The sequence below is a fragment of the Sciurus carolinensis genome, chromosome 2 (assembly GCF_902686445.1).
Source record: "Sciurus carolinensis chromosome 2, mSciCar1.2, whole genome shotgun sequence".
NCBI lineage: Eukaryota > Metazoa > Chordata > Mammalia > Rodentia > Sciuridae > Sciurus > Sciurus carolinensis.
The window spans coordinates 29,013,810-29,041,255 of NC_062214.1; the positions used below are offsets into that span (position 1 = coordinate 29,013,810).

The 27,446-nt window shown below is 39.9% G+C and overlaps 1 protein-coding gene across 1 annotated transcript in view; it reads left to right on the forward strand.

Moving 5' to 3' along the window:
* Nucleotides 1–27,446, forward strand: part of Atrn (attractin) — a 140,471-nt gene extending 113,025 nt beyond the window's left edge. Inside the window, 6 exon segments of the mRNA XM_047538628.1 lie at nt 9,527–9,588; nt 13,946–13,987; nt 13,989–14,022; nt 18,205–18,312; nt 23,079–23,193; nt 25,201–27,446. Of these exon segments, the coding sequence (XP_047394584.1) occupies nt 9,527–9,588; nt 13,946–13,987; nt 13,989–14,022; nt 18,205–18,312; nt 23,079–23,193; nt 25,201–25,325 (486 nt within the window). The 3' untranslated portion in view covers nt 25,326–27,446.

The following is a 27,446-nucleotide window of genomic DNA, read 5'->3' on the forward strand; positions in this document are numbered from 1 at the left end:
CCCAGCGTGGGCATGATGTACCATTTCCTTACTTTACATAGCTGGGGTCAGTTTGCTAATAGCTTCGTTAGGATTTTATTTCAATTTCATGAGTGAGAATGTTCAGTAGTTTTTGTATTCTGTCCTTGTTAACGTTTTGATGTCGAGGTTAAATTAAACTGATGTTTAATAATTATAGCTTGAGGAGTTCTCTTTTTCCTAGTTCTGGAAGAGAAGTCAGATTAGATTACCTTAATATCCACCTCTTGAGGTCATTTGATTCTAAGAGATTTTTTTTTTTGGTAGTGAATCAACTTCCTTTACTTTTGTGGTATTCTGATTCAACCAAAGGGTACTTAACCAGTGAGGTATTCTCCCAGCCCTTTTTTCTTTTTATTTTGAGATATGTCAGTAAATTGCCAAGGTTTACCTGAAATTTGCAAGTTAATCAACTTATTTGGGATGTTTTGGATTTTTCTCTTTCTACTTGAATCACTTTGGATATTTTTCTCTAGATAGTAATTTATTTCCTATGTTTTGAAATGTATTGAAATAAACTCAATAACACTGCTCTTTTACGTAATCTTTGAAATATTTATGCTTATATAACCGTTTCTGTATGCCAATGTTTATAATAGCATCATTCCCAATAGCCAAAAGATGGAAACTATCTAAATGTTCATCAACAAATAAATGGATTCACCAATGGTATGTGTGTATATATATAGTGTGTGTGTATATGTATATATATGTGTATATATATATGTGTATATATATATATATATGTACAATTAATTATTATTTAGACTTGAGAAGGGAAGAAGTGGCTGGGAGTCTCCTTCAGTAGCAGAGCAAGTGTTAACCTTACACAGGGATGTGGGTTCAGTCCTTAGTATATAAGAAAAAAGGGAAAGGCAATGAAATTCTGATACATGCTATAACCTGGGTGAACCTCAAAAACATTATGGTAAGGAAGTAGACAGTCACAAAGGACTAATGTTATATGACCTCACTCTCATGAAGTAGCCAGAGTACAAAAATTAATACAGACATGCAGTAGATTAGAAGTTATCCCTGACTGGGGGAAATGGAAATTGGAGGTTACTTCTTCAGGATTATTAGAATTTCTGTTGGGGAGATGAAAAGATTTCAAAGTAGGTGGTAGCACTTATTTTACAAAATTATGAATTACTGTCCCTGAAACATAACACTTAAAAATGTTTAAAATGAAGTCAGACTTGGTGCTATGCCCCATGCAGTCCCAACTATTCCAGAGCTAAGGAAGGGGAGTCTGTCTGCCTGGGCAAGAGTGAGACCTTTTCTGGGGAGAAAAAAAAAATCTAACCAAAATTTTAAAAAGTTAAAAAAAGATCACAAGATATTTTGGAGATGTGTACCACTTTATCATAAATATTTTGAAAGGACAAAAGTTCCAGAATAGCTGTAACAGTTTTGAAAAGGAGGAATAAAATGTGAAGATCATTGTACTCCATGTTAAGGCTTACTGTTTGGGTACAGTAACCAAGACATTGTGGCTGCTGTGAACAGTTAGTCCAATCAGTGGCACAGGCTGGTCTGCACAGCACAGAAATAGAAGCACATAAATCTGTCCAGCTGAGTTTTAGTAAGGATGCAAAGGCCATTCCACGGAGGAAAGAAGGTCTTTCAACAAACAGTGCTAGAGCATTTGGACAACCATAGGCAAAGACACAAACTTCAATGTAAACTCCACATTTTATAAAGAAGTTAGCTCAATATAGATCAAAGACTTAAAGGTAAAGCATAAAACTATACAATATTTAGAAAAAATATACAAGAAAGTTTTTCCTTCTAGAGCTTGGCAAAAAGTATTTAGATTTGATCCATAAAATGAAAAATGAATGTATTGGACATAAAAGCCAAGAATTTTGGCTTTGTGAAAAACCTTGTTAGGAAAAGGGGCAGGCGGAAAGCTATATACTCAAAGAAAATATTTCTGAATCATGTATCTGAAAAAGCACTTGTATCTAGAAAATATCAACTCTCAAAGCTCAATAGTAAGCCAAGTGCAGTGGTGCACACTTGTACTCTCAGGTACCGGGGAGATTCAGACACGAGGATCACAAGTTCAAGGCCAGCCTCGGCAACTTAGTGTAGAAAAATGAGAAAGGTTCTTGGGATTAGGTACAGTGGTAGAGCACCCTGTACCTAATCCCAGGAATCTAAAAATATAAAAACCGGTAAAGAAACAGTTCAATTAGAAAATGAACAAACCAGGGGTGGGAGTGTGGCTCAGTGTAGAGCATTTACCTAGCATGTGGCAGGTCTTGAATTTGAACTATAGGTCCACAAAGAGAGAAAGGGAGAGAGAGAGAGGTAGAGAGGGAAGTAGAGAGGGGAGAGAGGGGAGAAGAAAGCAAAGGAAAGGGAGGAAGGAAGCAGGGAAGGTGAGATGGAAAGGAGGACAGGAAGAAGCAAATGGGGAAACCAAATCCATGAGACACTTTAGCCAAGAGGCAAATAATCACATGAAAAGATGTTTAGCATCAATAACCATTAGAGAGATGCACATTAAAACCACAGCAAAATATCACTGCATAGCTACTGAAATGGCTAAAATTAAATAGTGAAAAGACAAATCCTGGAGAGGACAAAGATTACTCATATGTCGTTGGTAGGAACCTGTGATGGTCCATCCAGTCTGGAGAATACTTTGGCATTTTCTTCTAAAACTAAATCTGTACTTACTAGACAACCCAGCAATTGTATTTCAGGGCATTTATTCCAGAGAAATGAAAAGCAGCGGTCACAAACACCTGGTCACCAGTGTTTATAGCACCAGTGCAGCAGTATTTGACAGCTTTGTTCATAATAGACAAGAATTGGAGACAACCCAAATATCCTTCAACAGGTGATTGGCTCAATAAATCATGCTACTTACACACTGGAATAATAATACACACTATGGGAATACGCGGCAGTGAAAAGAAATGAAGTGTTGATGCACAATAACTTTGATAAATCTTGAGGATATTTTGCTGCCTGCAGGAAAAAAATCTTAGAAATTCACATTACTTCATCACTCCATTTATATAACATTTGAAAATAAAAATTTGAGATTTTAAATGTCTGTCTACACATGAATATACACACAATACTGAATATGTATGCTGAACCTTCAAATTTCTCTGATGCCTTGTGGCTCTGACTTCTAAACCTTTTAAAATGGCTCATCAGCTTAGGTCAGGCCCAGCCACACAGGAGAAGGGGAATGTGCAGGTGTGCATCCCAGGGTGGGAATCTTGAGTGGGCACCTCTTGAAACCTCCCGCCATGAAGTGCATTTGGACCAGGACTAGCGGGCTTGAGACGGCTCGTCTGATCTCAGGGAGGTTGAGCTCTAAGCTCCATCAGTGAATTTCTTCCCTTTTCCTTTCCCTCTGTCTTGCCTATCTCCTTCCCTTTCCCTTTCTATTCCTCCTTCTGCTGGGGATTGAAGCCAGGGCCTCAAGCATGCTAAGCACACACTCTGCCACTGAGCCATGTCCCCAGTCCTTGGGTACAAGGTCAATTTGGTGACATTCGACACTGTCAGTTATAGATCATACACATTTGTTGGTATCTTGATGTAGCCAACTTGATTTGGGATCTAGTCCGTAAGATTGATTGACCTGTTCAGAGTTGAGATTGTTTTCTTACTGACCTCGTCATAGTCCAGCTCCACTGGAACAGCAGGCTGTGTTGTTATAGCTGTAAAGTGATCAGCATTTTTCAGTCTTGGTGAGAATGTTGTCCTGTGCCACGGATGTTTTCCCCAGTGGGAAAGAGGGTTCGTGCACAGAAGCAGCTCTTGTGTGGCAGTAGCCCTGCCGTTGCCAGTGCCAGCTCTAGTTTTTTCCTCCCAGTGGCCTGTGGCTCCACCCTCTGAGGTCCCAGACATGGTGTTAGAACTGTCCTTCTAGAAGCAGATCTTCCCCACATTTGCTTTTCAAGGTAATCATTGTAAGAATCAAGGAGATGTTGGTTTCCCCCGATGTTTGGGTGCTCCTTCCCTGGGCTGGGCTGCTGACTTGAGTCAGATCCACGTGTGAAAGCTGCATGCAGAAGCACTTGTGAAAACAAGCAATGGCTGCTCACCATTGAGTCGGCCACGCTGCCCTTAAACACAGGTAAGTTCTCTGGGAAACATGTCTTTGCTCTGTGGTTCAGGTGACTGCAGTGTCTTCCAACGGTGTGACCAGACCTCTGGCATCGTGTGTTCTCTGCTCCCAGGAGCTCAGTCGAAGCTAGCTCTGTGCTGGGGATGGTCTGGCTGTGTGCTGTGCGGAGGGCTGAGCCGTGTCCTCCTGGGCATTCTCCACAAGAGGTTCCTTATTGCTCTACTTTTCCCAGGGCTGTACCTTTTCTAGGTGTAAAACAGTGCTTAATTGTTTGCATGTGCATATGCATGGGCGTACACACGCACGCACACACACACACACACACATTCTGTCCCCCTCTCTCATCCTGTCTCTCTGCAACAGTACAAAGTCTGTGAAAATGTGGAGACTTATATAAGGAAGAGAGGGGGAAACATCTAAATGGTGGAGAGTAGTTCATTCTCTTCAGTTTCAGCATGACTTTCAGTGCAGGCAAAGCCTTTGTGCCTTTGAGTCTCAGCTTTTAAAGCAAAGGAAATCTAATTCTTTACTTAGAAATTCATGTCAACATTGGTGCTTTATAAATGGTAATGCCAAACTTCAGTTCCTTCCCTCTGGACTGATCTGGGGTTCTTTTCCATAATTAGGAACAGATCAAAACCTGTAACTGCTGAGGGAATTTGAACAAACTATAAAAATCTTTGTAGATGCAGTTTAAAAATTTTTTTCAAAACCCAACATACTCAGACTGAAAAGACCTGTGTGTAGGAGAGTGGCGGTGTGTTGGGGCCAGTGGCGCCTTTTCTGGCCAGTGGTTCCTGTGGGTGAGGTCCCTTCCCTCAGCCTGGTCTTACTGAAAGCTCTCCTGGTTGTGTTCCCGGTGAGCAGGAGCTCAGCGGCTTCTGCAGTGCCCACAGTGTGGGAGGGTAGGTGTTCAAGACAGAGAAGGGACAAGCAGGCGTGTGTGCAGTGGGGAGGTGGGTGGCGGGGCTGGCTCTGGCTGGTCACTCACTCTGCACAGAAGTGGTGATTGTAGGTGGAACTCACATTAAAGCCCTCTCTGTGCTGGCCGTTTCATGTCTACCAGGGAAGCCAACCCAGGATTTGCCATGAGAACTGGGTGCTCATTCTGGCTTGCAGGGATGTTTCTGGGTGCTGACAGGATAGCTGTACTGAGCAAGGGGTGTGTGAAACTTTTGTTCCCTCAGATACACGTTTTAAAGTAACAGCTTCACTGAGATAGAATTCACATCCCATACAACTCGCCCAGGTGAAGTGCATAGTCAGTGGGGTTTAGTGGTCGCTAGAGCTGTGCAGCCCTCACCACAATCACTTTTAGAATATTTTTATTACTCCCAGAGGAAGCCCATTAACAGGCCCTCCCCATGTGTCCTACCTCTGGCAGTCACCCTCCTGTTCTTCCTGTGCCTCCATTTGCCTGTGCCCGACATTTTACATAAATTAAATGATATAATGTGTGGTCCTTTGGCCGGCTTCTTTCACTTGGCATAGTGTTTTCAAAGATCACATTTAGAGGGCTGGGGTTGTGCTTCAGGGGTAGAGCGCTTGCCTAGCATGTGTGAGGCACTGGGTTCATTCCTCAGCACCACAAAAATAAATGAATAAATGAAGGTACTGTGCCCATCTACAACTAAAAATTTTTGGAAAAAAAAAAAAGATCATGTTTAGGCTGTTTCACTGTTTCATTTCTTGTTAAAGCTGGTTGACAGTCCGTGGAATGTCTGTACACATTCGTTTATCCATTTATCTGTTGTTAAAGGATATTTGGGTTATTTTCACCTTGGGGCTGTTATGAGTAATGCAAGTTATATATTATAGTTAGTTACTTAGGTTGTGTGTGTGTGTGTGATGCTGGGGATTGAACCCAATGCTAGGCAAGTGCTCTATCACTGGGCAATATGCCAGCCCAAGATATGGTTATACATTGTGTAGTGCCAATGCATTCACATGACTCTGAACCTTCAGAGTCTTAGGAATCATAAAACTGTGAAATACACTTCAAACTGAACTGTATTAAAGTTTGAGTTTTTTTACATTTCAAATTATACTTAAATGTTTCTTTTCCTGCCTTGTGGCTCTCATACTTGAGAAAATGAATTTATCATCCTTCTTTAGAGGCTCTTCTGCTTTTCACTTGTGTCTTGACTGTTTCTGTGACTCTTCCCTGGGGTCTGTAGACCTGGGAAGGTGCTCCCAGAGGACCATGTTTGTATTGTCTCTTGTTCTAGCAGCTGTTTGTGGGTGACAGGTACATGTTCTCCCTATATCCAAAGGTGTTCCATCTACTTTCTGTCTGCTGACATCTTTCCCTCAGTTTTATCCTCAGAATAAAAACACCAGTGTACTGACAGAAGCTCTAAGCAATGATTTAACCCTTAAGGAGTAGAGATGCTGTCCACCTAAATATCCTTTCATTACAGCAGGCAGTCAGTGAAGAATGCCTAAAATGGATAGATCAAGAAACAGCAATAAAAACCCAAGTGACTATAATTCTAGATATTTGGGAGCCTCAGCCTGCGTGAATTGGTGTCTCCGTAGTGAACAATACAGGAATTTCTCCATGATCTCTGTGTTCATAGCCATAGCAGAAGGTGGTATATGACCAGAAGGTAGATTGTCATATGCATGCCCTGAAAGGGAGGTGGATCAGGTGCTGAGAGATCCTAGAGCAGAGTGAGCTACTTCCCATTGGTGACGGCTGAGAGAGGGAGTGAGCGATAGTGCTGGGCCCCAAAGGACCAGGCAGACCCACTGCGTACAGGCAGGGAGGCTCTCTGGTGGCCAATTGCCTTAGGTTGAGGACAGTAGTACAACACACTGAAAATATTTATTTGACTGAAGCACAGAATTAGTGTATGTAAAGTGGAGTTCCACTGTATTTGCTCAAATCCCTGGGGCTAGCTGGGCTTCTGAGTTTTTTATAGAATTTGTCTAAAACATCAAGAGGCCCTTGGGGCAAACATGCCATAAGCAAGCATCTTGGTGAAAGAACCAACTTGTGGAAATGTAGGAGCACAGATTTTATGTTTCTCAGACTTTATCCGAAAAGCTATTCTTAGCACCCATGGTTTTGTGTGCCCAGGAATGAGTAAAATTTCCTTAAGTGTAAGCTCTGTGTTTATGCCATTGTTTTATAAGTCAAGTGTAAACAGAGCTGGGAGGAATTGAAATCTGTTTTCTTCTCCCTCTTTCTGTGTTTAATCTGGAATCTTGATTCACCCATATTAATTGACCTGTTTATGTAGTTGTCTTCCAGTCTTATTAAAAAGTTTAGCTGAACATGGTGGCACATACTTGTAATCCCAACTTCTTGGATGGCTAAGGAAGGAGGATCACAAGTTTGAGACCAGCCTGGGCAACTTAATGAGGAGACCCTGTCTCAAAAAATAAAAAGAACTGGGAGTGTAGTGCTCAGTAAAGTGTAATTGGGTTCAGTTTTCAGTACAAAAAGAAGAGAGGAGAAGAAGAACCTGTAGGTGAAGACCATGACTTGTGTTCTGTAGCTTTTCTTCTTTCAAGGACACTTGTTGTTTGGGACTGGTTATTGTAAAAGTGAAGGAAAAGAAAAGAAAGTGGGTTTTTCTTTATCATATTATATTACTTTGTATTTCTGATTATAAATGGTTGCTAGAGGGAGGACACAAAAACTTGAGATTCTGAAGCTTTAGTATGTAGTTTGAACTTTATTGATTTGTGGAATGTCAAAAAGTAACTAAGAACATCATAAAAGCAAACAGCAGAAGTCTCCCTTCTATAGTTGTCAGTCAGGCTATGAAAAGAGTGCAGGAGGAGTGGGGGTGTGACTCAGTGATAGAGTACTGTGCCTAGCATGCTGGAAGCTGTGGTTCAGCCCCCAGTACTGCAAAAGAAAAATGGGATGGGGTGGGATACAGTGGATTAGGAAAGCTAGATGCTAATCATTGACTTTTCTGATTTCTGTCATACCCATTTTCTGTAGTGAGATAGGTAGCCTTGCTTGGCAGTTGTTTCATCTAGAATAGTATAGGTTTAGGAGTAATCCTATTCTGAAAATCTGAAATCCCAAACTAATGTTCAAAAAGTTTCTAATTAGTCCTAAAGATGTAGTACAGCACTTGACTAAGGTGCATAAGGCACCTTGATTCAATCCACAGCCCTGCAAAAAGAAAAAGATATTTGAGCTGGGGCATAGTGGTACAGACCTATAATCCCAAGTGAGAGGCAAGAGGATCATAAATTCATGGCTAGCCTGGGCAACTTATAGAGACTATCTCAAAATAAAATTTTAAAAAGGGCAGGTGTTGTAGCGCAGTGGTGGAGTACTTGCTAACATACCTGAGACTCTGGGCTTAATCCCCAGCACCACACATGCACACACAATTTTAGATTTCTGAGCATTTCAGATTTCACATTTCCACCCTAAGGCTGTTCAATTAGTAATGTCTAGGCAAATATTCCCAAATCCCAAATGAAACAAACAACAACAACACAACCCTACAAAATATGAAATACTTCTAGTCCCAAGCATTTTCAGATGAGGTATATTAAACCTGTGCCTTTGTCTCTCAAGTGGCCATATTCCCCACAAAAAGCAGGGACTAACACCTTGACATTTGGTCAGTAGTCGGTACCTAAGAAGGTCACATTTATATTTAATCAATTCTGAGATATGCATTTATTAATATTCTAATATCCCTGAAATCACATGTATTTTACAGACAGTTATTTAAAAAACATGTCATAGCTTGCAGTGTTTGGCGGTATTTTTTCTTAGTAGTACACAAAATAATTTTGCCTCTTTCAGTCAGTGGTATCTTAGATTTGCTGGAATAAATTGGTTTAATGTTCTTGGTATAAAGACTATTAACTATATAGTAAAATTATTTAAGTGCCAACTGATAACATATTGTCAGATGACAGTCAGTGTAGCAAAACTTGAGACACATTTTTTTTTAAGCCAGTATGAGTTGAGTACACATTGGGTACATAAATGTTGAAGGAATGAGGGCTCAAACAGATGGCCCACCTGATGTAGATCCAAGGGTTGGAACCAAGAGAGCAGAAGAAAGCATTGTGTCCAAGGGAGGGGCTGGAAGAGAGGAAGCAGATCCTTTTGCCCATCATTGGGGTTACAGTGTCACCACTGGGGTTTCGGGATAGAAGTTTGAGGGGTCAAGGAACTTCAGATCCAGTGTACAGTGCAGAGGAGGCTGTAGGAATTGTGTGGAAGCCTTAGAATAGGTTTTGGGGTTTGCAACTCAACAAGGAAAGAAACTAAAGGGTGGGGCACTTTGCCCTAAGTGAAAATTTTTTCATTAACTTTTTTTAAAATGTAAAGTCTGTCTTTCAGCTCAGCTTTTGAAATGAGGAGGCTGAGTCAGTGGTGCTATTTTGTAGCCAAATAACCTGCCACCTGTTTTTCTACCACAGATTGCCTTCTCTCAGCACAGCAATTTTATGGACCTGGTACAGTTCTTCGTGACTTTCTTCAGGTAATTTTCCTCATATAAACTATTCTTGTTCTTTCAGTTCAAGCCCTTAATTCCCTAATTGAGTATCAGTTTGTAAAAGATAAAAGAATAATCCTATTTCCACAACAGATTCAACTTACTTTATATGTATCCTGAAAAGTTGCCTCTCAGTTTCAATAATGCAAGTTCAGTATAACCCAATAAAATGAAAACCTCTGGTTTGTATATTCTAGATTTGGGGGACAGCTTTGTATGTACCCTATTAAATTACAGATAATTACAGCTCTTCTTATGGGGAGAATTTTGGACTAAAAAATAACATTTACTGACATCATCTATGTATATAGATAGTTTCATTACTACCTAGTGTTTAAGGTAAATTAGTCCTCAGGGATTCTCCCTTTTATTTTCATAGTCTTAATTTTTTTTTCTGAAAATGCTGTGTAAAACCAATTGAAAAGACAGATCCTCACTGTCATGCTTGTAAGTGAAAGTAACAGCAACCTACCTCACACCTTCCTGCCCCTTCCTCCCCAAATTTAAAGTTTTCTAGCTGTTTTTTACTACTGTATGCTCATACTACTTCTTTTGTTTGTTTATTTGTTTTGCTTTTGGTACTGGGGATTGAGCCCAGAGACACTTTATCACTTTATTTATTGTATTTGAGAAAGGGTCTGTCTAAATTGCTGAGGCTGGTCTTGAACTTTTACCCGTCTTAACCTTCTGAGTCACTGAGACTACAGGCATGCACCACTGTACCCACCTACAGTAATTTTTTATTTTTCAGTAATGTCTTGATGTCCTCTAGGAGGTGAGGATTTACTGTCTCACATTGCCCCAACCCAGCAACTCCCTCCACACCACACATGCATACAAAATTTCCTGCTTCGCATTCATTTGATTCAGTTATATCTTAGGGTTGACCCAATCAGTGATCCCTATTCATGTTATTATGACCCTAACACTCTTATTCACAGCTGAATTGAACTCAGTGCCTCCCTGTTTTCTGAATAAGCGATCACTCTCTGGTTATCCTAAATCTAATATTTGCCATGTTTGTCCTTTCCATGTTTAGCTTTCTACAAACCTACCCCTGGATTTATGCCTGTCCTCTGACAGAAATGAAACATCTGTCACTATGGTGAAACCCAAACAGGTGTTCTCTTGGAGACGTGTGCCTGGAGCCCTGTTAGCCTCCTGCCCTCCAGAGCACTAAGTTGTCCCAGGCCTGCTGTGCACGACTGTCATCTTAGGAATGTCCTGCACCTTCCTCCTGTGTTGAAGTCTGTTTCTATGTCATAACTTTGCTGTATATCCCTCTTTTCACTGGAGCATATTTTCCAGGAGGTTCCTGAGAAATGTACATGGGAGGTACCTTTCTTTCCTGTGAACTTTCCCTACTGAAAAATGAAAATTTCTTCTTTTTTTTGTATTGGGGATTGAACCCAGAATGCCTCTTCCACTGAATTACATTCCTAACCCGTTGATTTTTATTTTGAGATGGAGTATCACAAGGTTGCCCAGTTTGGCCAGAACTTGCAGTCCTTCTGCCTTAGTCTCCTGAGTATCTGGGATTATCTCATTTTTTCAAAACAACTTTTCTCATAAAATGAATGTACCATATTTTATTTGATTAGTCCTCTTTTGTGTGAACTGTAGATTATCCGCAGTTTTGTGCATATATCTTTTCATTTTTCTGTGACTATTTTTTCCAGGATAGTTTTCTATCCTATCATTACTGTATCAGAATTTAAAAACACTGCCAGATGGCCCCAAAAGAAGTTGCTTGAGTTTACTCTCCTATAGCAAAAATGAGCCCGCCTGCTTCTCCCATTCTATTGTGCTTAGCTAGAAGAATAAAAATAACAAGCAACAGCATTATTCATGGAAACAAGAAAGACAGAGAAGGTTTTTCTCATATTCCTTTACTCCTTCCTGTTCTCCCCACCTTTTCAATGTTGGGCAGTTAGTACGTTCTCCTCTAATTCTGTTGGTGACCTCATCCAGGTTGCTTGCTTCAAACTCCACATGTATGCTGATGACTCCAGGTAGACCTGGGACCCAGCCTTCAGACTTGTTTATCTGCCGGAATGGTCTCACCTTGGCATGTCTAAAATGGATTCTTCATTTGCTATTTTCCTTCCTGTTCCATCCAAAGCCTTCCCATTCTAGGTTGATGGCAAGTCCCTCAAGCCAGAAATTTGAACTGTTCTGTTTCCCCCAATCCCTGCATTCATCCCATCTAGAATTCTGTCATCTCTACCTTCAAATTAAGCCGTTCCAAAGTACTTTCATATCCCTGCTACCCGTCACCCTGGTTTGAACCACCATCAACTCTCACTTAAATGCTTCTCTCCCTGGTCCTGCAGTTTCTGTCCAAATGGTCTCCTCAGCATAAGTTAAATCATGACCCTTCTCTGCTCAGAAACCTGTATAGCCTCTTTGTCCTACTCGAAATCCAGTGCCATTGTACTGCTTATAGGGCGTCATGTGATCTCCCCTTCACCCTTACCCTTACTCAGCCTTTCTCTCTGGCCATTTCAACCCTACTGACCTCCTGTGGTTCCTTAAGCCTTCGCTGGCAGGTCCTTGCCTGAGGCTTAACACTGACTGATCTCTTTGTCCCAGGGCAGTTTGCACTTTTCCTAGTATCCTCTTGAGTCTCTGCTCCACTGTCACTTTCTCGGGACAGAAGGTCCACACACTCAGTCAATATACTATTGCTTCCCTTCCTTTGCTCCCCTCCCTTTCATTTTTTGTCCTGGAATCAAACCCAGGGCCTGCATGGGCCAAGCAAGCACTCTAATACTGAGCCACACCCACCTAACCCCTAGGCCAGGTGTTCCTGAAGTACTTATCCTTCCTGACATTTTTATGGCTGTAGCCCTTGCTGCCTTCCGCAGGCTCTGCATTTGCTTCTTTATGTTGTGTGCTAGTGGTCTGTACTTGCTGAAATGTAACTCCACAGACTCAGAGATCTTTGTTCATTGTTGTGTTCAAGGTCAAGGACAGTACCTGTCCCAGTGAAGTGTTGATTTAAAAGTACACTGTTGGCTTTAAGGGGAGGGAGACCCAGCAAGACAGCAGGTAGGAACTCAAGTTTCTCCATTGTGATGACCCTGAGGGATTCAGGGCAACTTCTCTTTTGTCAAGGCACCTCTTGGAGGGTTCTGAACCAATGTACTTCTTGGGGAGGCAGTGGGCTACCGGAACCTGGAGGTTTCTGTCTGTGAAAGAGTAGTTGTCTCAGTGTCAGCACTTGGGTGCACCAAGGTGCCATGCATGACATTGACATTGCCCTGAGGCTTGCAAGAGGGTACCTGACAGCAACAGGATAGAGCACCTTATATCTGCCTGTAATACTCTGGAAAAATACTCTGCAGCAAGCCCCTTTTACAAGTTAAAACCAATTTTAAAATTATAACAGTTATTTAAGAGGTTGGTTTGGTAGGCTCACACCTTTTTAAACTGCAAGTCAGTCCTTTTCTTTGCTATCACAGTAGATTTTCAAACATTCAACACTTGGTCTATAGATGAGATAACATAGAACCCTTTGCAGTTTAAAAATAACTGGGAGTTATTTTTCTCTAGTATTTTTAAGGGAGTCATTGACTTGAGTTTGATCACTTAAATGTAGGTTGTTGTTGTTTGTTTGTTTGTTTGTTTGCTTGCTTGCTCACTTTTTGTAGTACTGGGGATAGGACCCAGGGACATTCTACTATTGAGCTGTATCACCAGCCTTTTGAAATTTTCTTTTCTTTTCTTTTTGTTTTGAGACAGTGTCTCTTTAAGTTGCTATGACTACCTCAAACTTGCCAGTCCTCCTGCTGCAGCTTCCTGAGTTGCTGGGGTTATAGCCATGGGTCACTATGCCCAGCACTGAATGTATTTATTTTATAAAAAATAGCTTTTACTTATAAAATATTATGAATATAAATCATTACATGTACATTTCTTCTGTTTACCTCTTCTTATGAAAAGATGGTTACTTGAATAATAAACTTTTCTCATTTTCTTATACTTCACCAGTAAATGTTTGCTACTTTGATTAAATGGCTTACTTGTTATTTGCTGTCATTAGAGAATTGTTTCTCTTATTTGGGCTAAGCCATGATGGGCCATTCTGATCAAATGAGATGTCAGGACATTCTCCAAGTACTTAGTAGGAGAGGGAGATCCTTCCTAGGCTTTAGGGACAGGAAGCTCACAACTCACCAAAGTCTTCTCACACTTTGCTTTCTGTGAACCAGAATGTTGTGATGAATCATCATAAAGGAGCTCAGAGTTGGGATTTGGGGGAATGTTCATTTCTGGACCTGAGGTGTGGGTGGTGCTGATTCTGGGCCTGAGATAATAACTCAGTATTTTCTTTTCACAGTTGTTTCCTCTCTTTGCTCCTGGTGGCTGCTGTGGTTGGAAGATCAAACAAGTTGTTGGGCTTCCAGGCGTAGGGAGGTAAGACTTAGAGGATAAAAATTGAAGCATCATCATAAGAGAATTTTTCCTTTTTTTCTTAATCCATATGTCCTAGAATCCCATATGTGGGACACCTATAAAAACTTAAATTGTGCAACAATTTGAGGTCATTTATTAGAAGTTTTATTTATAATTGTCCGCCATATGGGACACTAAGTCAGTTTTAACTGTTTCATGATAATTGATAGAGTATCTGTAAAGAAGAGAATACTGCCCTTTCCTAAAGCATATGGTTCTGCAGTACACCATTATAGACTTGGATTACTGTTACATAAAGCATCATTAATTCCTGCCACAGCCATGGCCAGCACATGATTGGCATGGTCATCAAAGAACCTTTAGTGAGAATGACGGAGAAGGGTCTAGGGATGCAGTTCAGTGGTAGAGTGCTTGCTTAAGCAGGTGCCCAAGGCCCTGGGTTAGATTCCCCAGCACTCCCAACCAAATGCACAAACAATGAGTGAAAATAGCCTTTTAAGCATCTTAAAATTTCTTCATTATTCAAAGAATTATCAACGCATATCTGAATTTTTACCTAGAGTTTTATTTTTCAATTGAGTCTTGATTTGTTACTGGAGACCATTCCAAAAGTAATAAGTTAAGCAGACATTCACAATGGACTAATTCAGATAAGTAATCTTAGTTTAAAATTACAATATAAAAACCTGTTAAACGAAAGCTTTCAATTGCAGCATTCCTTTCTGTTAATCATTATATCTGTTACATTTTTGCTAATGGAAATGCTCATATATAATATCTAGACTTGGATGTATTCCTTGCATTTTTGTATCTATTTGTGCCTTTTTCTGTAAAAAATTTATAAATTCAATCCTCAGCACTGCCCACCCAAAAAACCCCACAGTTATTTATAGATGAGATTTATAAGATAATGGGAGTATTTTTTTAAAAAATCACAATTCACTAGCACCTGGCACTAATCATAGAAGATTACTGTCTGTCATAGGTTAGGATAGGCTCCAGGATATGGGATATGATGCAACAGCACCACTTTTTCTGACATACATGAGGGTAATGTCATTATAGAGGTATTGTTACATCCTTTTTATTATTATTTTTTTAATTCAGGGGATAACATATTCAGAGGGTTTTTTGTTTGGGGTTTATGTTTGTTCTTTGAGATGGGGTCTTATTATGTTACCTAGACTGGCCTTGAACTCATGGACTCAAGCAATTTGGAATTTTTTAAATAGATTTGTTACTGATATATTTAAAAATCACAGTGAATTATACAGTATTAGGGAAACAAGTTATCAATATAGAGTAAGAAGTAGGAAGCTATAGTAAAACCGTTAACAAGGAAAGGAATTGAAACCTTGTCAAAGTATTATTTTCTGAAAGAAGAGCATTAGACCCAGGAAGTTTCAAAGTTAAGATGGATTTATGGAAATAATGATAATTATTCTTCTTTGGGGCTTATGAGAATTATATTTCTAAAAATTTATAAAATGTTCCAGAGCAAAGGAAAAAAAATACTTAAAAGATTTCTAATTCATTTTATACACAGAAACCTTGATACCAGCCAGGCATGGTAGTGTGCAGCTGAAATCCCAGTTACTTGGGAGGCTGAGACAGGAGGATTGTGAGTTCAAAGCTAGCCTCAGCAACTTAGTGAGCCTGTAGAACTTTAGCGAGACCCTATCTCAAAAGACAACAATGAAACAACAAACAAACAAACAAAAATGCTGGATATGTAGTTCAGTGGTAAAGCCCCCATGGGTTTGATCCCTAGTACCAAAAAAAGCAAAAAAGAAACCTTGATACTAAAACCTAACAAAGGTAGCATCAAAAAACAAAGGCCAATTGTGTAATAAATATATGTACAACTGATTTATTGCCAGTATAATAAAAGGATCATTTAATGTCAAAACACCTATTATAATATTTCTTATCAGTGGATAAAAAAAATCACACCACAATTCTTAGAAGCCAAGCAATCATTTAGTCATTGGTTGAAACGTAACACTCATTCCTAATTTAAAAATAAATCTCTTAGTAAGCTCAACGATACTTGTTTAACTCTATGAAGAATATCTAGGTAACTGTGTGCGTTACCTTTCCATCACTATAACAAATACTTAATCCAATCAACTTACAAACAGGAAATGTCCATCTGGATATGGTGGTGCATGCCTGTAACCCCAGCAGTTTGGGAAGCTGAAGTCAGAGGATTGCAAGTTCGCCAGCTTCAGCTACTTAGTGAGACCTTGTCTCAAAATTAAAAATTAAATATTAAAAAAAAGACTCTTAATAAACTAAAAAATACTTGTTTAACTCTATGAAGAATATCTAGATAACTGTTACTCACCTTTCCATTACTATAATAAATACTGAAGATAATCAGTTTATAAAGAGGAAAGATTCACAAAAGCATGCTTGGGTTCAACCCCCAGAATACTCTGTCTTCATAGCCTATGTTCCTAATTGTTATGCTTCCACAGTCACTTCACTTTGTCTGGATGTTCTAGACTGTGCACTAAAAGATCAGTAAGTTTTGTTACTATTGGAAAGGCAATACAATTATTTTATATAAAGTTATTGAGTTATTGTTGTGTAGTAGAGATTTGCCTACATAAAAATCAGTATGTAAGTTATGAAAATAGCCAAGTGCAGTGGTGCATACCTGTAAACTCAGGTACTTGGGAGGCTGAGACAGGAGGATCACCAAGTTTGAGGCCAGCGTAGGCAACTTAGTGAGACCCTATCTCAAAATAAAAATAAAAAGGGCTCAGGATATAGCTTGGTGGTAGAGTACCCCTGGCTTCAATTCCCAATATCGCCCCCCCATACACAAAGTATATAAAAATAAATAAGTGAATAATACAGAAGACAGTCAATCAAATGGAAAATATTTGCAACATACTTGAGAGAGAAAATAAGATGAGCGACCTGTTTAAAAAGGTTAAAAGTATGCTTGCTATACACATAATCAACTGATAAACTGAACTTTTACCCTGTAATTTAGAATGTCTTGGTAACTCTAAACCTGACCATTCAGGATATATTTCATCATTTTTAGAATGTCAGTCATGATTTATTCCTAGTAAGAACAGTGTTTAAGTCCTTGCCACATACCAGGCCCTGCTTGGAGTGCTTGTACTCACGTTAGCTCCTGCACCCTTCACAGGGCAGTAGAATAGGAACTGCAGGAGGGTAAGAGCACTGTCATACTGTGACCCCAGCTCTTAGAAGAGCACAGAACCCAGAGTAGTGTTGCTGCATATATCTGTTGAGTAAATGGACCAACGACATTAAGAAATGTAGGAATTTATTATTGTTTTTAAGAATATGTTTAATGTAAAAAAAAAAAAAAATGTCCTCATCTGTGCAGTTCAGAATTCTGTGTCCTCTAACAGTTCCAAGGAGGTAGTTGAAAGCAAGGCCTATTTGTCTTCCATAACATAAACCTCAAGGGTTCAAGAACATGCCCAGAAGATCTCTAAAATCCATAGTGATATACAAATAACCACACTAAGTGCTAGGCCCTGTGCTATAGTGTCTCATCTAATCCTAATGACAATCTTATGGGAGGAAAACAAATTTCAGAGAGGAGGAAACAAACCCAGAGATTTTAAACATCTGTCTTAAAGTTGCACATTTGGAGAAAATTGGAGCAGGGATTCACATCCTCACCTTAAATCCAGAGTCCCTACTCATTTCTCTGCTCTGCATAATTTCATGTTTTTAGCTTATACCACCTCTCTGGGGAGTGCTCTTAGTTCTTGTCTGATGTGTAACGAGGCACAGTTTTTTTGCTGTTGTGTGGATACCTGGTTCAGTTTTCTGCAGGAAGAGAGCAGACATGACTTTAATGATAGAATTGTGAAGAGATAGAGCTATATCATTTTAGGTGTTGAGTAAGAGACAGCATATTATTATATTCACCAGTACTTTAGCATGTATCTCCAGTGTTAAGAACTTTTAAAAATATATCAATAGTAGTGTTAACACATCCAACAAAATTTAACAATTCCTGATGTCATCTAATACCTAGCTTATGTCCAGTTTTCCTCAGCTGTTACAGAAGTATCATTTGGGTTTGATTGTTTGAATCAGGGAGCTTAAGGTATTTTAATATATGATATTCACTAATAAAATCCCCTCATTACTCATTGCATTAATGCTTGCTGTATTGTTCATTAGCAACTTCTTCGAGAGATGCAGCAGATGGCCAGCCGTCCCTTTGCCTCTGTAAATGTTGCCTTGGAAACAGATGAAGAGCCTCCTGATCTTATTGGGGGGAGTATAAAGGTGAGAATATAATTCAAAAGTCCCTATAACTTAACTTCTAAGCTCAAGCTTCTGAGTCTGGCAAACCAGAGAAGGCAAATGACTTATCCTATTTCCTTTTGTTTTTCTTCTTTCTTTCCCTTTAAGAATATGTGGAAACACCAAGGTTCTCTATTCTTTTGCTTTTATTTTCTAGTATTGGTTCATGTCATTAAGCCGTCATATGTTCTATCCTCCTGCCTCAGCCTCCTGAGTAGTTGAGATTATAGGTGTATGCTACTGTTTTCAACTCCCAAAGGTAACCAGGTCCCTGATAGTCTTAATTATTTAGTGGTATTATACTTTAAACTTTTTATTTGAAAATAGTTAAATAATTATTCTATTTTTTTTCTCCCTAGTACTAGGATTGAACCCAAGATTTTGCACATACTAGGCATGCATTCTACCACTGAACTATATCCCCAGCCCTCCACCCCTTTTTTAAAATTTTTATTTTGAGACAGTAACTTTCTCAGTTAGGCTGGCCTTGAACTTGTGATTTCCCTGCCTCAGCCTCCCAAGTAGCTGGGATTATAGGCATGTACCACTGCTCCTGGCTCCCCATTGTTCTTTATAATTATATTTTGGGGATTTTTTTTTTTTTTTTTACACTTCAAAATGATAACTCACTTTGTACTCTGTGGAAAATAAATATTTTGACTCCTCCAGAAATGATAAAGAAAGTGGTAAGACTTTTTTCTTTTAGTAAGATGATGAAATAGTTCAGATATTCTCGGAAAACAGTTGTATATCCCAAATAGAACATATAATCAAAGCATAACTGAGCTCACAGAAAGTAGGTAAAATCTCCAGAGAATACTCTTCCTTCCCTCCCCCAAAGAAAGAACAAACCATGGACCAAAACCAGATCCATGGGTTTTCTAAAGTGATTCCCAATTGGTAACATACCACAACTCCCCACTGAAGTAGATGCAAATCCTCTCCATAGGAAAACATCCCAGTCACTGTAAGATCCCACAGATCAAGATAAAACAGTTAATGATTACCAAGTATGCATAATGCAACCATCATGAATGAGTGAATGGAAACAACAAACAGTGGATTTAGCTAGGACTCTGAATGTTAGAGTGGACATCTAAAAAATACAATATAGCTATGTATTAAGTGTTTAAAGGGATAAAAGTTGGAACCATAAAAATGAGGAAGTCACAGGAGTCAAGAATGGCCAAGCAGATCTGAAAAAAGAACCAAATGGAACTTGCAGGAATGAAAAATATGATAGTTGAAATTTTTAAAATAAATGACTCTTTTTGTTTGTTAGAGAGCACATTTGATACAAATGAGAATTTATGAACTGAAGGAGGAATATGAAAAAATTATATAGATGTAGCACAAAACAACAAGGAGATGGAAAATATGAATAATACAAATATGGAGGACAGGATAAGGAGATACCATGTATGTATTTTTCAGAGTACTAGAACAAATGAATGAAGGCAATATTCAAAGATTTAATGACTGAGAATTTTCCAGAACTGATGGAAGACATGTATTTCAGATTACAGAAGCAAAACTATCATAAGGAGGATTAAAGAAAGCAAGCAAGAAGGAAGATAAGCAGAAAACTACCATTGGGTTTATCATAGTGAAACTGCAGAACTCTAAAGAGCATCTTAAAATTAATGTAGAATTAAAAAGATCACCTACAATGTGAAGAACTTAGGACCCTTGTGCACTGTTGGTGGAATTATTTTATACATCTACTGTAAAATGAAAAACAGTATTGTTAATCTTCAACTAAAAATAGAATTACCATATTATCTAACAATTCTACTTCTGACTACCCAAAAGAAGCAAAAACACAATCTGAAACATATTTATATACCAATATTCATAGCAGCATTAATAATAATACTCCAAAAGTGGAAGCAACTGAATGTCCATCAATGAACAAATACCTAAAATGGAATATTATTCCTCTTTAAAAAGGAAAGAAATTCTAACACATGCTACAAACATGGATGAACCTTGAGAACATTGTACCAAATGAAATAAGCTAGTTACAAAATGCCAAATACTGTGTGATTCCACTTACATGAAATACCTAGAGTAGTCAAATTCATTAAAAAAAAAAAAAAAAAAAAAAAAAAAGAATGTTGGTTTCCAGGAGCAAAGGAGAGAGGAGAATGGGGAGTTCCGGAGATGGATAGTGATTATGGTTGCACAGCTTATGAATGTACTTAATGCCACAGATTCGTACACCTTTATATGGTTAAGATGGTAAATTTTATACATATTTATCACAGGCTTTTAAAAACTGGAAAGGACTTACTCAGTGGTAGAATGCTTGCCTGATGTGAATGACACCCTGGGTTTAATCCCCAGCACTACCAGAAAAAGAAAAAAAATTGGGAAAAAATTGGGAAAAGATCACCTCCAAGGGAATGACAAATGGACAACTGATTTCTCACTAGTAACATCAGTGGCCAAAGAAAGCAGAATGGAAAATGGAAGACGGCCAGGCATAGTCATGAATGCCTGTAATCCGAGCTACTTGGGAGTCTGAGGCAGGAAGATTGCAAGTCAAGGCCAGCCTGGGCAACTTGGTGAGACCCTATCTCAACATAGAAAAAAATTTAAAAGAGAACTTACATGTTCAAAGCCCTGGGGTTTAATCCTCAGTACCACTTAAAAAAAAAAAAAATGTGGAAGACCGCCTTCAAAATCCTGAAAGAAGAACTGCCAACCTAGATAAGGATGAATAAAGGAATCTTCAAATTAGAAGAAAAACAGAATTTGTTACCAACAAACCTGTACAAAAGAAATGTCTAAAAGATGTGCTAGAAAGAAGGAGATTTCACAGTGGGTTACAGTGTAAGAAGGGATAGTGAGTAAATAAAATCATAAGCACGTTCATATATCTAAACAGTGTCCTGATAAAATAATAATTTGCAGGATTAAAAAAAAATTAATGTAGCTGGGCACAGTGGCAAGTTGGAATCCAGCCCTGGCAACTGAGACCCTGTCTCAAAATAAATTTTTTCTTTTCTTTTTTTAATTGGTAAAGTTACATCAAAATAAAAAATTTTAAAAGTGTTGATAGTATAGGTCAGAGGACCATGCATATTCTAGGAAAGCACTCTGCCACTCCGGTAGTCCAACTTTAACAGTTGTGTTGCCCAGTCCTCTTCTCATTCTTTATACCCATTCCTTTGGTAATCTTAACTCTCCCAACTGACTGATATACTCAATTATTCATTCATTGTCACCACTTGAGTGTCTTACAGGCTCATACTTAACATATCCAAACCAATCTCTGGATATTATCCTCCAGGCCTACTCCTTTGGCTCATCTTCTCCCACTCAGCAAATATCACCCCATTATTCTAGTTGTTTGCCAAAATGTGACTTGTGCTTGACTCACTCTTGCTCTTCTGTCCTCTCATTGAATAGCCAGTCTGGCAGTAAATTTTTTGCTGTCTTATATAGTATTTCCCAGCCAATGCCCTCCCTACCACCACTGCTACCACCTGGATCTAAGCCACTGTCATCTCTCCCTTAGATTCTTGCAGTTGCCTATCTTAGCATTTTACCTGTCTAGTCACTTCTCTGTGCCATAGCCAGGGGTATTAGAAATGATTTTCTTCACTCAGATTAAAGGAATTTATGACATATTTGTGAATATGGTAGGCAGAATTCTAAAGATGGTCCCCAAGATTTCTGTCCCACAATCATTCAATCAGACAACACTCTAGATGCTGCTGTATAGGAATGTTCAGATATGATAAAAGTCCCAATAGGGTTGACCTTCAGTTACAGAGAGTTTCCTGGCTGGATGCAGAAGAGGATACCAGGGAGATTTGAAACATGAGAATGATTAGGTGCACCATTCCTGGTTTGAGGTGGAGAGGGCCATATGGGAAGGAATGGTGGTGGTTTCTAAGAGAGTGGCCCCTGACAATCAGTGAAGAAATGGGTTCCCCAGATCTATTTTCACAAGGAATTAGACTCTACTAATAATGTGAAAGAATTTGAAGCAGATTCTTCCCCAGAGGCTACCCACCAATAACTCAACTTCAGCCTTGTCAGACCTTTGTGAGAGAACAGCTGAGAGTTTTCCAGAACTGATCAGAGACATGAATAGGCCTGTATCTCTAAGCAGAGAACCCTACAGAGCTTTCATGGACTTCTGACCTATAAAACTGTGAGATAATAAAAGGATGTTGTTTTAAGCAACTAATTTTGTAGTAATTTGCTGTACAGCAATAGAAACTATTATAGGCAGCAGTTTTGCAAATCACATCTAAAGGCTGCAACAGAAAGAAGGCCATGTTCTCCAAAACCAAGTGCATTCAACAGGTAGACCAGGATCCACTTGTTGAGTGAAATAAACTTGAAATAAAACAAAAAGAAGTAGCTATAATTTCAGGATCTATATTTGAGCCAGGTTTGCAAAACTATCCAACAAACCTATCACTCACTGCCATTTCTTTGACAAGTGTGAATTAGGATTTCAAATTGAGTGAAAGTACAGGGCCCAAAGGAAGCTAACTAGACATGGCTCTCTCCTAAGTTCAGCTCTTTTTGGGGGAGGGTGAATGTCAAAAGTAGCAGCCTGTAGCATCCCTCCTACTGTTCACTCTGTTATTTGGGTTACCATACTGTGATATTTTCTTCGTGTGCTTAAAGTTGTCAGTGCTCTTAAACAACAATGACCATGAAGTGTCTAGTAGATTAAAGCTTGAGGAACACCAATTTAGGTAATACTACTTTTTTTCTTTTGCTAGACCGTTCCTAAACCCATTGCTCTGGAGCCATGTTTTGGCAACAAAGCTGCTGTCCTCTCTGTGTTTGTGAGGCTCCCTCGAGGCCTGGGTGGAATCCCTCCTCCTGGGCAGTCAGGTGAGTAGATGGTAGTGACAAATATGTATTATACTGTCAAGAAGCTAAACCTTGGATTCTTCCTCTTCCTAGAGAACAGGGTCTGAAGAGGATGTTGACTAGTGTCTACTTCAGGTTGTGGCAAGGATTTGGTGAATAATCTCATTGTCATTTATTCCCAAAACGATTTTCTTGTGGTCACCATTCCCTTACTGGGGAGAAGCTCAGGGTCCCTCTCACCCTGCCCAGTTTCCTTGACCGCTGAGTGGCAGGGGTGGTTCAGGATACACTTTCCTCTATTCTCCATGTTTCTGATCCCCCCTTTACTCTGCTCCCACCCCTGAATTTGGACTTTTTCCCCACCTTGACTCCATATCCTCTTCCCTTGCCATGTTCTCCATGCCCTGGCTTCTTGCCATCTCCTCAAAGCTGGTGATGCTCAATTTGGTATTTCTAGCTCTACTCTATTTCTTTTGCTCTTTTAAATATAAGCTCCTAATGATAATTATAACAACATAAAGGAGAATTTTGAAATTTTACTCACAGTTCTACTATGCTAACACTTACCAATTTTCAGTATTCTGTTTCCTTCCCAGCCCTTGCTAGTAATGTAGCTGAAATGTTTGAATAGATCTAATTTTTATTCTGTCTTCATCTATCATTAAAATTTTTACAACTTAAAACTATTTTATCAATGTCTGACACTTTTCCATCAAATACATGAATCATAATTTACATGAACATTCTCTTGTTTTGAACATGAGGGCAGTATGAAATACAGTTTTAGAAATAATCTTGATTATCATGAAGTATTTACAGGGATGCCTCAAGCAACATAAACAGTTTTAGATAACCTTCTGTTGTGGTGATCCTGGGAATCAGGGTTGTCTAAGCCAAAGAAGACTTTGGGTCTGGGAGGAAAGTATTCCCAGAATTCCTGTCTACTTCACTCACAAGGGCCTCCAACTCAGCTTGTGGAATAGTGGGGTTCTGTGGTTTCCCTCACAAGGGAGACATTAGGTATGGCAAGGTGACAATTCATTATCTTCATCTCATCTCAGAATCCCTGGGAGTTGAGCCCCCTAACCCAGCTATGGGTACTAGTACATAGGACAGGGTACTTCTGTGACTTGACACTGGGGCAGTGATTGTCTCCTGCTATTGTCAGGCTCAGCAAACTTTAGACAGGGTTTCCTGAAGGCAAGATAGGATGAGCATGGGAAGGTGACAGGTTTGCAATACTGTAGCCTTTCCTGCCCCAACTTTGTTTAATGCATAGCTCCCCTCCCCACATATACATTCTTAATGAAGTCCTGCTCACTGCTTGGAACCCACCCCAATTATAGGGCCATTTGTGCCAACCCTTCCATACGTTTTTTTTTTTTTTTTTTGGTAGTGCTGGGGATCAAATCTAGGGCTGTGTACATGCTAGTCAAGCACTCTGCCATTGAGCCATACCCCCAGCCTCTCCCCATTTTAAGTGGTTTCTTTTTATGAACTCTAAGAGCACCTGGCTCTGCCTTTGCCATCACTGGTATAGATTCCCCAACTCTGCCAGGCACTAAACCAGGCTTTTAAGAGCTATCCCATATTTCTTGTTGTACACGTAAAAATAACTCATACTAACTGAGTGATGTGGGATGAATCTGAAGTATACCTTTTCTTGCCACCCTTGTAGAGGCAGACAGGAGAAGGTGCACACCTTGGGTAGAGCTGCAGTATTAATTCATATGTCACCACTACCCAGCAGAGCACTTTCCTTAGACGATTTACTGACAAGCTACACCATTTATGTCAAAATCAGGGAGGGGAGGAAAATATGTAGTTGCATTTGCATAAAAAACCTGAAAGAAAATGAAACTAATGAAAGAGGTTATCCAGATGAAACAGGGAAGGTGGAGGGAGGGTAGTGTAGAAGTAAGACTCTTCCCTCTATACCTTTTTTTCTCACCATGAAAATATAAAGAAAAATTAAAAAGAAAAGCAAGCTACTCCTTGACATGTGTCCCCTTTATGGGTTCTCCCAAGGTCTTGCCGTGGCCAGCGCCCTGGTGGACATTTCTCAGCAGATGCCAATAGTGTACAAAGAGAAGTCAGGAGCTGTGAGAAACCGGAAGCAGCAGCCCCCTGCACAACCTGGAACCTGCATTTGATGCTGGGGCCAGGAACTCTCCCGCGCACACAGAAGCATGTGGCCCACCAGAGCTGTCTGCAGGGGAGGGCGCAGACAGGGAAGCAACGGTGCAGGGCGGGGCAGAAGACTGGAAACCCTCAAAGTATCCGACTCATCTGCATGATCACAAGCTTTCTTTGATGGTTTCTCCCATCTGTGTCCGGCATCTAACCTTTTACTTTTGCATAGGAAATAATTGATTTAATTACAGGTCCAGGGATGATCTGATTGTTGTTGGAGGAGGCTGGTGTAGAGCCAGTGAGAGAACTAGGAATGATGCCCATGTTCACTTGTGGAACTGTTCTTGGGACTGTCTCAACTGCAAAAAATGAAAGATGAAGTGTTTACACACAGACCTTCGTTATCAGTTGTTCTTCAACTTGGTCTTTTAAAGACTAGTCAGATGAATTAACTTGTTTCATCTGAAGCCTGCTATCTTTTTAAAAGATGTGCTGTTTACTCTTGCACAATTTTGGCAGATATCTCTCTTCCAGGAAGTAGCTTTTTTCTAGTTGAGAATTAATAATGGTCCATCTCTTTGAATCATATCAAATTAGAGTAGAAGGGGGCTATTTTAATTGTCAAGGTCGGTAGTGTTACTTAGAATGTAAACAAATGTAGTAGTAGTTTTCTATAGCAACTTGATTTAGTCTTAATCCATTTGAAATGCTCTTTCCCTCTTTCCTCCTCTTTCTCTCTCTCTCTTTCTCACACACACACACACACACACACACACACACACACACACACACTAAGTGCCTAGACTTTAAATAGATCTAGCAATTGGAAAGTTAGTAAGCCTAAGTTTTTACATAATAGCATTCCTACATTCTTGTAAAATCTAAATAGCTACCATTGGCAGTCTGCTCTTTTTCTAAGATCTAATTTGCAGCCAGGAAAGAATTTTCTCACCCCAAGAATTTGATCTAGCAGCAGAGACTGAGGAAAGCAGAAATGAACTAACTGTGAAAGCTCCTGTTTTTATTGTTCTCAAAAGGACACTGTCAAGAAGGCACAGTTCCCATGCACCTCCTACCAGGGCACCACAGAGGAAGGAAGAGACTTGCTTGTGTCACGAGTCTCCTCTAAGCAGAAAAGAACACTGAGTGCACCTGGGAAACCTGGGTCAAAGAGCAGCTGTGGGTTCCTCTTACAGCCTGCTCTGAACCTGTGGGCCATCCTCAGGCTGGGAGTGCAGCAGACACCAGGAGAAAGACAGCCCCTGCTATCGGGCATCACCTGCCCAGAGCCTGGGGAAGGACCTGGAGCTGTCTGCCCTCTCTCCAGCCAGCAGGACTCGGCCCACCCATCCTCCTTCCAGACCAAGCTGGTGTCTGTGAGGAGAGCAGCAAATGCCGATAAGGATGAAAAGCACATGGGAAAGATGGACAAGGAGGGAACACTCTGCCAAATGGAAAATGACCAAATTTAAGAGGGGCAGAACAGTCCCCTGCTCTTCTGCCACAGGGCACTGCCTGGATGTTGCGTTCCCCATTTATGGTGCTCTGTATTCCGGCATTATGCAGCAGCCTCCCACAGTCTCCCTTCTGCTTCAAAACCTGCGACTCTCTGGCATTTCCTGATTGGGATGGACCATTGGATGGCAGTGCTCAAGTTTGTGAATTTAGAGAAATTAACACTCAGAAGAGCAAAAACTATGGCATTTCACCTTTAAATGCAGTGCCTAGAGAGGGAGTATGTTCTCTAACACAACACTAACCCCACTCCCAAGAAGAAGCTCCTGGAAAGATGTTTCCACGGAAGTTGAACCATAAAACACTTTTGCACAAAACACCTCTACTGTGAGACTCGCCTCTCAAAAAGCTTCTTTTTCACATCATTGTTAAAAGAGTGGACAGTTCTAGAAAAGACCCTTCCTCTTAGGAGCTCCCCACATCCCTACCAGAATAGAGCACCTGCAGAATGCCTGCAGCAGCGTTGCCCTTGCCCCTGTATTACCAAGAAAGGGGGAGGTGATGGGGCTCAGCCTCCTACAAGGGAGATCTTCCTTGTTTGTTCAAAGGACCAAATTTCTTTGGCCAAAGAAGTCTCTTCCCCATGTTAATCCTATGCCTTGAAATAACATGCACCGTGACCCCCA